The sequence below is a fragment of the Pithys albifrons genome, chromosome 10 (genome assembly GCF_047495875.1).
Source record: "Pithys albifrons albifrons isolate INPA30051 chromosome 10, PitAlb_v1, whole genome shotgun sequence".
Classification (NCBI taxonomy): Eukaryota; Metazoa; Chordata; class Aves; order Passeriformes; family Thamnophilidae; genus Pithys; species Pithys albifrons.
This window is the reverse complement of record NC_092467.1, coordinates 27337450-27351494: the sequence shown is the minus strand read 5'-3', so window position 1 is coordinate 27351494 and position 14045 is coordinate 27337450. Positions and strand designations below refer to the sequence as shown.

Genomic DNA, 14045 nt, shown 5'->3' with positions numbered 1-14045 from the left:
AGGTGAAATCATATGCCATGTGTAGTTCTGAGATCTTTGGCCAGGGGTCAGCTGGATGGAGGATAAAATACTACACTTGTCATGCAGACTTTTACTGGGGTGGGGGGTAATTTGGGTGCCTTTCCTCTACCTGCCTGTTGATTTATGCCCAATGTTGGAGACCTTTCTAACACTGCCAGACCTCCTTAAAACCAGTGACTTTCTTCAAAGGTTACCAGAATGGGCAGATGGATGGAGAAGAACATGATTTCCTTTGGGAAACAGTCTTAAAAGGAAAGATGCGAAGGAATGTCCATCACTTAATCATCCAAGGGGAGAAATCCCTTGCACCAGCTTTGTCAGATTGGATTAATCTCTTCCTCAGTGTGCAGTTCCTTCCCTTTGTTGCCTTGGATGCTTCTTGAAAGCTGACAATACCCAGTTCAGGAAATAGGTTTAGGAGAATGCAAGAAGACGCATCAAAAGCGTGGGCATGAGTCTGGCCATGGAGTTGGGTCATCCAGATTGTCCCTCCTCTTTATCCTGTGGGTCCTGGGAGATGCTTTTTATCAGTTGTTTTCCTGTTGTCATTTTAATGGCTGTAATGTATTTTATATTTATACTTTTTATGCTAAATAGCAGAAAGTCTTGGATACTTTATTACACTGATGAATCATTGGAAAGTTGAAAACTATTAAAAGCCCAGGTGCATACCTTGCAGATTATTAGAAATAATGTATTTTTGCTAAGCAATTGTAACTTATTTAAGAAGTGTAATTATCTGTGTGGATAGGAAAAACCCTCACAACCCCCAGCTTTCAAGCCCTGGGTCCATATATTGGTGAGTGCTTTAGATTGTTGCAGAGCAGTGAGCTGGGGCCACAGTGTCTTGTTGTGTGTTATCAACTGTAGCAGAGTTTTAATTAAGCTTGATGTCACCTGAGCTGGAATCATTAGTATTGTCTCTTTAGCTGGACAGGACCAGTGCCTTGCTTTAGTTACTTTGAGGGCTTCCATAAGAATGGCAAGATTAATGTTTTATTTTCACATCTGCTCATGAGACAGTTTAAAAATCCTGAAGTTTAAAATGCAATAGAATGTAAACAAAGGGGTTTCTGCTCATTTACATGTTAGCCAGATTTGCCAACTGATTGCTGTTTGAACCTAATCTACCACCTCCTGCTGCATTAGCTACAACAAACATTACATTTACATACTGATTTCTTATTTTGTTTTAATGTAAATAATCTGTAATTACAGTAAATTTGGACTTCTGTTGACATGAGCTTGTATAAATCTGTAAGTTTAAAATGGAAATGTTAATTACTTTGTGTCATACCTATTTATATAAAAATCAGAGATTTTGGGGGAAAATATCTGAGAAAGAAATTGCCTGATGGGAAATACAGAATGTATTTCACAAAACTGAAATGAAATGGAGCATTTACTGGTCATTGATTAAGGATATATTTTTGGTCTCAAATTTTGAAATATATGACTAAAATTTCAAAGTAAAATGTTATAAAAGGCAAAGTATTACAACAAAAATCAAAGCATTAAAGCAATCACTCGACTGTAGATAGAACAAATGTGGTCTATGTTTTATATGTTCAAGTCTCTTGCTAGAACTGGTCAGAGCAATGACCATGCTGAGGTCTATTTTCTTTTGTCTGTTCTTGAACTTATTTTTTGAGTGTTGGCAGAGTACCTCAGATGGGGGATTGGTGCTCAAAAATGCAGGTTCCCTTGCCTCCTGTGCTGAATAGTGTATGTATAATCATTCAGCTGAGGTTAAAAAGTTGCAATAGTAGTATATCACCTATCAGCAAATGCTTTTGAAGGCTGGGGTTTGCGTTAGGGGGAAAATGGTGCTGGCAAGAGTGGCCTACTTTAGTCCTGTTTCTAGAATTTGGTTTTCTTCTCCCACTAATTCATTCTCAGATTAATAAAATTCTCTTAGTGCTGATGGCAACAAAACAAAAAAAAAAGAAGAGAAAAGAAAATCTGTTTTGACTTTAGAGGGACTTGGAGTTTGGCCCTGACTTCTTTTTCCTTTAAATGCAGATATTTGATCTGGGAGATTGGAGTCAACTAATAACATTTGTAGGAGAATTAAACATCTGTAAACTTGAAGCCAAAGTTTATGAAATGTGCATTGTATTCAAAATCAGTCTTCTCAATACACTTATGTGGACCTAAAAAGAAATAAAAATAAGCTTCAGCTTATTGTCAGTGAGAAGTTTCCTTTAGATACTGTTATATTGCAAATTCTATCATAGTCTTAATGGCTGAAAACATGATACTAGGGCGTGGTATATTTTGGCACAAATAATTTGGGGGGATCTACATCCCCAGTTGCTGGAGGAAATGAGTCTGAGAGGGACTGGCACCTCTGGCTGTGCAGCTGAGGGTTCAAATCAACCCCATCCCCAGAGGAGCCAACACTGGTACCAACCCCAGTGGATGTGCCATCTATTCCTCCCCTCCTTTCCCTTTCTAGGGTACATCGTCCAAGTCTCACAACTCACAGACCATGTGAGATTTTGATGTAGGAGCTCAAAGGACTAGATCAATAGACCACTAAATTTCTGTGTAAGCAGAAGTAATATTCCTTATTATGTTATTTTTCTATAACAAGAAAGAAGAAGAAAACATGAACAATTAACCATGCACTTTATTTGATAACATTTTCAAACGCAATTTTTCTTCAGTTTTTTGTAGTTTTGGGGTTTTTTTTGCCAGCTTAATTTTCAGCCTCTTCTTTCATTCTGCCTGTCTATGAATATGTACTGAGAATTTGCTTGTTAACAACATTCAGCTTGTGTTGCTTAGAAATCCCAGAAACAGAGGTGTCAAAATTGTTAGTTACTTCAAAAATTAAGGCTTTTAACTTTTAGGCACATCATTTAGATTAACTTTGTTTGAAGAGTATTTTTTCCTTTCCTAAATGCTTCCTGCTGTCACAAGTGAAAAACCTTTCCTATGAGCTTTTTGTTAGCCTTCTGTATTTTGGGTAGCACTGAGGTGTTTTGTATCATGTAGAACTGCAGAGATTGAGGGTTTGACTGGACTGGGCTGTTTCCTTCTATGTTTCCATCAATTACAGAATGAAAACATGAGTCATGTTATCAGTTGGCATCGACAGATTTTTCAGAGTCAAAATTAGCTATAACAGAGCCTTGTGTGAGTCTGTGTGGAATCCAGAGCCATTCACATATGCTGTGACTAATGTTTTCAGAGCAATTAAATATGTCATTTGCCTCCAGTATTTGCTGAAAACAAGCAAAAAATCAGAATCTGAAAAAGCACAGCAGGATGTTTTAGTAGCTACTGAACATTTGCCAAAAGAAAATATGGTTATGGAGATGTGAAACTTAAATCAAATCAGAATTACCTTTGAAAACAGGCATACAACTTTTCAGGACTCTTTTTTCTTTCTTTTGAAGGACTGTTAAGTATTTAAAAATTTTTTAGCCCTTTTCTTAAAAGATTTTGTGATGAGTGCAGAAAACTTCACATTCAGCATAGATTACTTCAGTTACATTTGTAATATCTCTTGTGCAACATGATCATACTTAGCATTGACAATGAGTTATATGTATTTTCATATTACAAACCCATAAAAGACAAGAAATGGAACTTGTAGTTTGTGATTATTAAGCTGTCACGGAAGCCATACTAAGTTACCGAGTGAAGATATTTTAGTAAGGTAAACGTCCTTGAGATGTTCAAGCAAATTGTGCATCTCTTCCTAAAGCATCCAGTGAGCGTTGTATGAGTTCCTTGCATCAGAGCAGAAAAAATGCAGTAACAGGAGTAGGAGTTAAAACTAACAAATTAAGTCTCAAATAATTTAGTCTTCTTGTATTGTAAGATACAGCTGTGCTGACCTGCATTCAGAATTTGTGCTTTATTGCTAAGAGGAATGGCCTGCTGGAGTGTCATGGAATTGGGAAGATGTCAAGAAAAATGTCACAATCTGTCATTCTTTTAAGTGTCTGTGATAACAAAACAAAGAATAAGACCAATTTAATTTCATATGCCATTGTACAGGTCCAATCTGCATAAATATTGTTTAGAAACAATAGCTCTGGTACAACATTGCTGCAGTTTTGTAGCCTGTGGAAGAGTGTACACAGCCATAATTGCTGTGTCTGTGACTTAAGACCTCCCTGCTATTTTGAAAAGTAGGTAGCTGCATAATTTTGTACCTAATTAAGTAAACAGGATGCCTTTTTTAAATCCAGATGTTTTATTCCCAGGAAAATCAGCAAAACTCCCAAGTCTGTGACGACATAAACATGTAGTTGGTCTGTTTAAACTGTATCTTAAGATTTTTTTATTATTATTTCTTATGATTGAAACCTCTGTAATGTACATTTATAACAATATGAGCAGAACTAACTTCTAAATGTTCAATACCCACACAAGAATTTTGGTGGGGTTACTTTTCAAGTTCTAATTAGCTGGGTTTATGTGCTTTGAATGAAACTAGGTGGAAGAATTTCCATTTGGTTTCTGGTTCAGGTAACCCTGGGGAAGCGAGAGTGTGCTTTGCCTTGTTCTACTTACCATCAGTTCTTAATGTGCATCATAGCTTGGTATTTTGTCTGGTCATCAATATGCTGACAAGCCTGGTATTAATGGCATTACGAGTGCTAAATACACCCAATGGTTGTGGAGATAATGTGACTCTCTTGAGTTTGAGAATACTTAACATTAGAAGAGCTTTAAGGGCTTATTAAGGAAGGAGTTCAGGAATGGCCTTTGGTCATTCTCAGCATGCTTCCTTGCATTTAAGAGTGAAAAGAGAGATGATAATGTTGTGCCTGGGCTTGTCTGTGTAGAGTTTAGGGTACCCTGGGGTTTTTGCATCTAACTGTAAAACAAGCTATAACATGCTTATCCCTGATTTTCTTGTTTTTCTTTCAACCGTTTCAGGGCCCTGCAGGAGTCATTAAATCAAAACTTCATGCTGATTGTCACCCATCGAGAAGTGCAGCAGGAGTACAACCTCAACTTCTCAGGAAGCAGTACCATTCAGGAGGTGAGTGCTGTTTCACAGCTAAAGAATAAATGTAGCTCATTACAGCTAATGCCAGCTCTGTTAAAAGAGGTTTTGCATGGTCTTGATGGATATTCCTTCATTTTATTAGTCTCTCTCTTTTTTTTTTAACCGACTGGATCATCAAGATTGCTGTAATTTGGTCAATAGAAAGGTTTTCTTTTAATTTATACAGAAAGGATGTTTCTTTTTGCATTGTAGTAGCAAAATACACAATAAGTGTTTATTGAGTTATTCAAATTGCATTTTATCTTTAAGCCCTTTGAAGCTCCCTCTGCCTTCCCTTCTTTTAACCAGCTATATCTCCATTTTATAGGCACCTCAACCATTACTGGTTGCTGTTGGAGAGCTGTAAGTCTTGCTGGCTTGGGAGCCAAGTGGGTTTGTGTATGATGGGCATTGCTGCCATTCTGTGGAATGGCCAGCAAGGGGTGATATTGGAGAGAACTTTGTCAGAATTAAGTCCTATAGGAACAAATATCTCTTCTGGACTCTGAATTTAGAACAAGCAGTCTCTTGCTTTTTTTTTAAACTCCTTTCTAAAACAAAGATTGTTGTCAAGTGCTCCATGGTATGTCTAATGCCAGATGTTTTGGATGTTATTTTCCATATAACTCACTGCCTTCTGGAAACATGACAAACAACCTAGAAATGTGAATTTTCAAAATTCACATTACAAAACATTAAGATAAAATGTTTGCTTTTTCAAATTAAATGTATGTTTGCTATTATTGGTCTGACACTTCTCTCAGTCTTTTGGGGTGGAACAGATTTTGTTGAAGTTTTTCATGTCACATGCTGACATTGTAGATAGAACTAATTTAAGTTCTGTAATGTTAGCTTTGGGAGCAGTGCCACAATGAAAAATGATCATTAACTGTTTTCATTGTCAGTATTGTAATTCTTAAGATTTAAATTCTGATCTTTCACCTGCGTGAAAGCCTGTTTCATCCTTTTTATTTTTAAACTTACTATAGTAATTTCTATTTTGGGGTAATACAAATAAAAAAATTTACAGCAGTTTGATTTTTGAGGGGCTGAGCTCTGACTCTTTACAGTTAAAAAGAATTTGAATGTTTATAGAAATAAATGATCAAAATATGTGGCTTTAATTTTAAAATGGTGAGATTCTAAAAGGAAATACATACATATATATTGTCTGTATGTCTTTATCTATGCTCTATTAATTATTTCTTGTCTGGAGGGTCTTAAGTGGCTTAAAGGAACCAGAAAGCTGTGACAGGGGAATCTCAGCTGCCTTTACATGCACTGAAGTTTTCTTGTTTGTTGTTAGTGGCAGGTTACAGTCAACGTGTTAACAATATTAAGTCAATATAATTTAAAAGTAAGTTATGATTTTTCCCCACTAAACAACTGAAATAAAAAACCCTTATCACCCCATAACCAGCACGAGCAGCAAACCTTTCCCTGCCTTTCTTGTATCTAAGTATTACCTCCAGGAGAGTGTGTAAAGTTCTGAAGACCATTTCAGAGGCTGAAACAAAAAAAACTCTCTGGTCCTTCTTGTGCAGCTGATGCTGAACAGGTGAATATTTGTGTCTGTGCAAAGTCTCCTGGAGATCCCTGGGGATTTGCCGAGGTAAAAGGGTTGCTGAACATTTGTCTAATTATACAAAACAAGCACTGTTTTGTATGTTACCTCCCTAATGGCTTCTTAATTTAATTTTTTTTTCCTTTTAGCATAGAGTGATCATTGTAACAAATGATTGATGAATCAGTCTGGTTAGTCTTGGTGATTTGGAGGAATCAGTGATATCTTTCCTTCTCTCCTTTGTCTCCATCGTCTCCAGGGACTGTTAGATTTTTTTTTCCCTTCACTCTTGTTCGCACTTCAACAAATTAATAGTTTACTTTCCTGCTGGTGTATTTTTGTAATGCTGGAGGAGCTGGGTGTGAGATGCAGTTGCCAACCACAAGAGGGCAGGAAGGACTATTCAATTATTCCCTAAAAATGCTGCTCAGTGTTTTCAAATTAGCTTCTGGTATATTAACAAAAAGGAGTATAATGGCCAAGTTATTGTTTGATTTACAGATAATTGGCATATTGCAGGGAGGAGACTTAATTTCACCCTTTTAAATTAAACAGGGAGATTTAAAAAGACATAAAATATTCATTAATGTTCAGTGATTATAAAGCAGTGGCATATATTTATTCTACCTTTATTACTGTTTCGATGGGAAAATACTGCAAATATTTCAGAAATCGACTTGGCCATACTGACAAGTTGAAATGTTTAAGCAGTGTTAATGCAATCTACTCACACGCTATACCCTATGCAGAAAGATTCAAAATGACTACATCAATTATTAAAAGAAATATTTAAAATTCTAGAGATGTTCTGCTTCTTGCCACAGTTGTGTGCAACTGTCTTTCCAGGGTTAGTTGTTCAGTTTGTTGTTATTATTGGGACTGTGAATTTTAAGTAATAGATATTTTTTTGAAGTGTCTCAAAAAACCCCCAAACTCACACCAAAACCTCAACCCCAGCACCCGTTCAAAACTCAGAAATATTTTGCAATGGATTAAATGCAAAATCCAGCGAGCTCTTAGCTGTGCTTTTCTAAACTGCTGTTTCTTCAGTTCTCTGTTGTCTTTTTTTATTGTTTAGAATGCATGTTTAATAGTAAGTGATTTTTGGATGAATTTTATTTTCAAAGAAATCATGGTGTTTCATGGGAAAACAATGTGACAAAAAATTCTCTGAAAGAAGCCTGAAGCTGTAGTGCTCATGTCTGCATCCACAATTGTGTGCATATTAATTTAATAGTTGAATTTTGGATGGTACTTGAAGATGCCTTCGGGTTTTTTTTAACCATGCCTTTTCTAAATTTGTAACTGTTTACATATTAATTTTTAATTTTTCAGCTTAATATAATTTACATTCAGTTACATTGTTGTGGGATTATGAGTTTATACAGAATATTTGGAAATGTAATAAAAAATTAAACAAAACTTGTAAAAAATTCTGGATATTCGATTTTTTAAGTTTTTTTTTGAGTTGAGCAGGGCAGTAGTTAACTTGGAAAGTTAATGATAACATGATGGTCTAAATTGCAAATTAATCTGTGTCACAGGTTTCTGACATCTGTTCTTTCTTGTAAAATTGCAGTATTAAATTAATTCTGGGCAGATACTGTTCTGGGAAATATCATGGTTACTTTTTTCCATGATCTGCATTTTAAAGTGGAAATTAGTGCATTTCGTACCAGTTTGTAGTCTGTAAATGAATATGTTTCTCGGGTATTTGATAGTTAAATAAGGACAATTCTAACAAATTGAACTCCTGATACAATACTGAAAAGGAGTTTTCTGTCAAAAAATTTCCTCTTTATTCTGCTAACGTAATTTGTGGAGGCTGTCTGTAATTTGAGAGAATTTTTAACCTTAGCTTTGAGAAGCTGTGTGCTAAATTATTACAAGGCATTACCACATTCAAGACAATTTCTTTTCTATCTATTCTTCCCAACTTGTTCTCATTTAGAATTGAATATTTCTACTACTTTTCATTTTTGCAAGTTGTAGTTACATTATCTGACAGAAATGGAGGACTGCCCTTTTCAGAGAGGGCAAAATTTAAATGTTTCAGGGAAAGCAAGTTTATATTCTGATCCTGGAGCAGACAAACTAATTTGTGGAAAACTTAATGCGTTTGAGTTCTTGTCACAATAGTGTGCTCCACACTTCTTGTTTTAGTCAGTGCCAAGGGAAAAAACCCCAAACATTGTTAACACACTGGATGGCTCCCTTAAAAACAAGGAGTTTACATTTGTCTATTTTACTTTTGCTGTAGACTCTGAAGCTTTTTTGTGATTCCTGTGTGCAGGATTACAGAAATATCCAGTGTACACAAGGGTGGGTGAGTTAAATATGCAGAACCCTTAGTCCTCTCCGAGATTGGTGATTTTATTTTGTACCTGCTGGAGATTCCAGTTGAGAATACTGTGTAGAGCATGTACTGGGCACTATAATTCTCAGTAAAACATAAAATCTGTGCAAACAATGCTAAGAAGGTGGGTCCTTCAGTACTGGCTGTCTCTGCAGAGCTGCCTCTGCTCTTTATTCTGCTCCTTCAGCCAATACCCAAACAGGGGCTGCCTGCTCAGCATCCCTGTCACCTGTGCTAGGTAATATATTTGTTCTCTGTTCCCTGCAGACTTACTGACTGAGGTGGAATATGCAAAGCAATGTATCCAATAGCACTCCAGGCAGGAGGAGGAACTATCTGTGCACACAACTGCCTGGGCTGGGATAAACTGTAAATTCTGTGTTGACAGACTCTAATGACAGTTTGAGATCCTTTGTGACGAGTTTTTTTAAAAACTTTTTTGATAAGTGGATGATTGTTAAACAAGATGCTAACCTACCATTTATGAACATGCAGGCAGAAGCCTTATTTAAAAGGCTGAAATAAATGTAATATAAAAATGCAGGTAAGCAGATGAATTACCCGCAGCAGGCAGAAAAGTAATCCAGCTAAAGGTCTTGTACTTCTTTCAGATCTGTTTTTGGTATCTGAACAAAATATTTTCAAGCTAATTGTTGTTGAACGAGATCATTCAAAGTAAAGGTCAGACACTGACATAGGAACATGAAATGTATTTGTAAATAATGTTATTCCTTTTAATGTTGTAGCGAAGTAATTACAGTAAAATACATTTGCCACAATACGGACAGATCCAAATATGGTACATACATTAACAATTTCAGAAACAGTTGTTTTATATTATGATACTTTTTACTTGCTTTAAAATTGTTGAAAACTATTCTTATTGTAATATGAATCAGTAACTATCACTTTCTGGTATTTAATAAGGAGTGCACAATCGCTCTATTGTTCAAATATTCTTGGTATCACAGAAACTGGTAGAATACATTGCATTACTGATTGTCCTCAAGAGCAGTATAATGTTTTTGTGAAATTTGAACATTTTCTTTGTTTTTTAAAGAAATCTGTCATGTTAAAATTATATTCAATTTATAACGAGTCGTAACAACAGTATTCATAATTTAAACATCTATCACTGTGGCAGCCTCAGTGTTCTGCTGAGCACCAGCCTGCAAACCAGGCTTTGACTTTCTGAACAAGGAGAGAAAAATCTATTTTTAAAAAGCTAAATCAACTTCTTGATTTGTTTTTTGCCTTTCTATTATAGAAAACCAGCACACTGCTAAAGTAAAATGTATTTGCTGAAAGAAATCCTTGATAAACTTTTTGTAACTGGTCATGTGTTGGGAACTATATGAAAAGGAAGTTTCTTGGGAAATAAAGAGAAAATACCTTTTATGTACCTGTTCAAAAGTGATAGCTTTATTAGGCACTTAAAATATCTTAATACCTGACTGTAGAGATGTGTTTCGAAGATAACGTATTGAAAGTGGTCTATAACTATTATTCTTTTCATGCAACAGAAACAGCAAGAAGAGATAAAGAAAGGGCACCTACTTCTCACTTAATTATGCAACTTAATATATTCCTGACAGAATATGTTTCATAACCTGTAATTTGGTTTTGGTGCGTTTGGACGTGCATATCATTAAAGAAACGATCTTCAGTTATCAAAAACCGGTAAACATGGACATTTTTATATGCAAGAAAAGGCAGAGAGTAAATAATTGCACTGGTGACCAATACTGTAATAATCCTGTTTTACAATATGCACTTGACAGGTTGTAATAGTGCTAATTGAAGAGACTAATTCACACTTGCTTCATTCTATTCAAAGGCAAAATCAGCAGCTTGTTTTGCTTTTGACCAGATGGTCCTGATGAACACCTACTGTGCACTTTAAGTGCTTTACTAGAATTACAAAGGCTGGGGGCTGCATCCGACTCAAAATGATTTGAGAAGAGAAAAAAACCTCACTGCTCAATGGATTTGGTGCAACTAAATTAATTCTAGTGGACCCATTACACATTGAGCCCCCTTTTCAAAGTGCTGAGCCTTCTCGTTTGTTCTGTAGCAATGAGAAAGTGAAAGGCAGATTACTGCAAACAGAAATAAAAAAAAGTGCTGTGAAAAGGAGAAAAGAGGCCTTGAAGCCTTTTCATATCATTTGGGTTTTTCAAGTGCGTTATTTTTGGGGAGGGTGGATGTATGAAAAGCCAATTGGAGTTTTTTTTGTTTTAAAGTGCGCTATTTAAGTACTATGAATATAAAAGCAAGAGCAACAGTTGACTGAGTTTACTGTGGTAAAGCTTTGTGTCCAAGGATGAATCAACTTCATTATAGTCAATGCTTTGTATTTTCATGTGAATGTAGGGTTAGTTTCACAAGACTGTGTCTGTTTAGGATAATTATAATTTAATATTTTCCTTTCATAAAGTTATCACTGTAGTTTATCTAAAATTTGCTGAAAGCAAGGTTTTTTCCTTGAATAAATTTAGAAGCACCCGGAGTTGAAAACTGCAAAGGAAGCTGTTTGATTTGCAAGGGAAGGCGAGGCAGGTTCCAATAGCGTCGAAGCACAGATTATTATGACTAATTAGAAGTCACACATCTGTTAGCTTCCAGTTTGTCAGCTTGTAGTTTAGTGTGTGTTTTTATCTCTTTCTTCCTTTCCCTCCTTCTCTGTCTCTTTACACTCTGTCCGTAAGTGTAGGTGGATTGGAGAGAAACTCTCGAAGGATGAGGATCAATTTATGTGGATTTGAAAATAATGAGGAGTCATTGTTATAATTTTGGTTATGGCTTCAGCTATGTAAATGCTCAGTCATGTGAGTTGTCCTTATTTTAGAGTAATCATGTTGAATGGAATGGCTTTGCTCATGTAATTTAAGGATGCTAAGGATTTTGGGGATCAAGACCTAATTTAAAGTCCTGAATTTTTAAAAAACTGCAATTAAAACCGTCGCTTGCTATTCTGATTTTGAATATTTGCTCTGTTTTACTTTTCAGGTGGTGAATTTTCATGCAAGGCTTCTATCATAATGCTAGCTATTAAAAAGGTGTTAGCATGAAATGACAAGAAAACCTAAGCAGCTTTATGAACATATTAAACAGCTCTGTCCCTAGTTCCTGTGCTATTTAAAGTGGGAAAGCAGCACTCTGTAGCTAAATCATAGCACTGTTATCTGTGTAAATAATACTTAGTTGAATAACAAACGAAAAATTAAAGTTAGCATTTTTTGCAATTAAAAAAATTAATTTACAGCGTGTAAATTAAAGTGGTTTAGAACATGGTTTAACCTTTCTATCCTGTGTTAACTATAATATGATCACTTCTATTATTGCATGATATACACTTATATTAAAAAAAACAATCGTTGAATTGCTGATTTGTTTTCAAACAATGAAATTTGTATTTGTGCAAATTATAGTAGGCACAGTGTTCTCTCATGTTTTCTCATCAAACAACCCAATTATACTTATAAATAGTGAGGTGCTAATGAACTGTTGTTCTGGAAAAGTTGATTTTTTTTTTTAACTTGAGTAAGAAAGGAAACACTTCACAATTTTAGTGTTTGCTTGGTGAGAAAATATTTGAAAATATTGTACTTATGTAAATCATGTTGGTGCTATCACTTCTAAATACACAACAGAAGCTAATCTAAAATCCCCATCAGTTCATAGGGAGCGTAACTACATTCTTGACATTGTAAATTGCTCACTTAATTGGGAACTGAGGATTTACTTACATTCAATGAGTTACACAAGTTGTTTCCTAAGAGTTTATATTTCAGCTCGAAGTTTTCATCGCTGTGTTCACTTATTAGGAAGAGGTGATTTTTTTGCACAGTGTAGTGATTAGGATATTTAAGGTATTAGTTGTGGTTACAGCACCCAAATGCTCAGCAGTCCTGAAGCAGCAGTGTAAGGATAGTGCTGCTCTGCCTTGCTGTGAAATTACTGTGCAAACAAAACACTCGCTGTTTCAACTGTGAATTAATAATGCTGGTCTCTGTCCTCTCCACATCTCAGTGCCTCAGAGCACTATCCTTGCAGTAAACCTGTTTCTGGGGTTTTTTGTTATGTTCCTCTGTCTGTGTAAAACATGAACTTGGAAAGTTATTCTTTTGTTTTTGTACCAAGAATTGTGGGCATAAATTGAAGAGCCTTGCACTCATTTAAAGGATGAAATGGCCTCATAATCACCCCCAAGAAATCCCTGTTACTGTTTTTAAAAAGGGTTATAGCAGCTCTCAGCAAATATTTGCAATAAGTGTCAAAATTTATGCCTTGCTTTGTGGTAGTTGCGTGACCAGACAGTGGGGTGTAGGATTGTTTTAAGGTTTTTACAGCTGCAGGGAAAAAGCATCTATTCCTAGAAAAGCCTTCATTGTTTAATTTTGACACCGACTTTTCCATTCTGCTTGTACCAGTCTCTGGATTAGGTGCCACTAAGATAAAATTTGTTTTAAGTTGCTCCCAGATGCAGCTGTCACTATACCCAGCCTTGTAGCTTAGGCAAAGGAGACATAATCAAAACAAGCATTTTTGTATAGGGTCATTTGTTAGACTGAGAAACCCCAAGCAGGAATTTTGACAATATTGTATCTTGTGAGTAGCTCAGCTATTAGATTTTGTGTTTGTTTAATAATTCTGGGGGTCACTAACATATATGGCTGCCTCAGAAACAATGGGATTTTTTAAACTGCACTGCTTTTCTTTACATATACTTTATATTAAATTTATTTTGATTGAGCAGTTACCATGGTATTCAATTACATACGCTCCATGTATGTGTGTTTGTATCTGTATATCTCTCTACGGTGAAATGGAATGATTTACAAAAATCAGGGAAAATTGACATTTTTGAAAGGGCTTCCACTTCTTTCCTTCAAAGTTTCCAGTGAATTAAAAATGAAAGAGCACTTCATTTTATGTATCCCAGCGTTGTGTTAATTTCTACCCAGCTGGTCTAAAGTGATTGATACAAAGCCAAATTTGTGACCGCCTGCATTACAAAGTCTGCAATTTGCTAATGAATTATGATAATAATCTTTCATCACACATGAAAGATTTAGACAAACAATTTACTA

General features: G+C 35.6%; 1 protein-coding gene across 1 annotated transcript in view; it reads left to right on the top strand.

Moving 5' to 3' along the window:
- Positions 1-14045, top strand: part of FAF1 (Fas associated factor 1) — a 155094-nt gene that overhangs the window by 42992 nt on the left and 98057 nt on the right. Inside the window, exon 7 of the mRNA XM_071565184.1 lies at positions 4921-5026. Within this exon, the coding sequence (XP_071421285.1) occupies positions 4921-5026 (106 nt within the window). The remainder of the gene's footprint in view (positions 1-4920; positions 5027-14045) is intronic.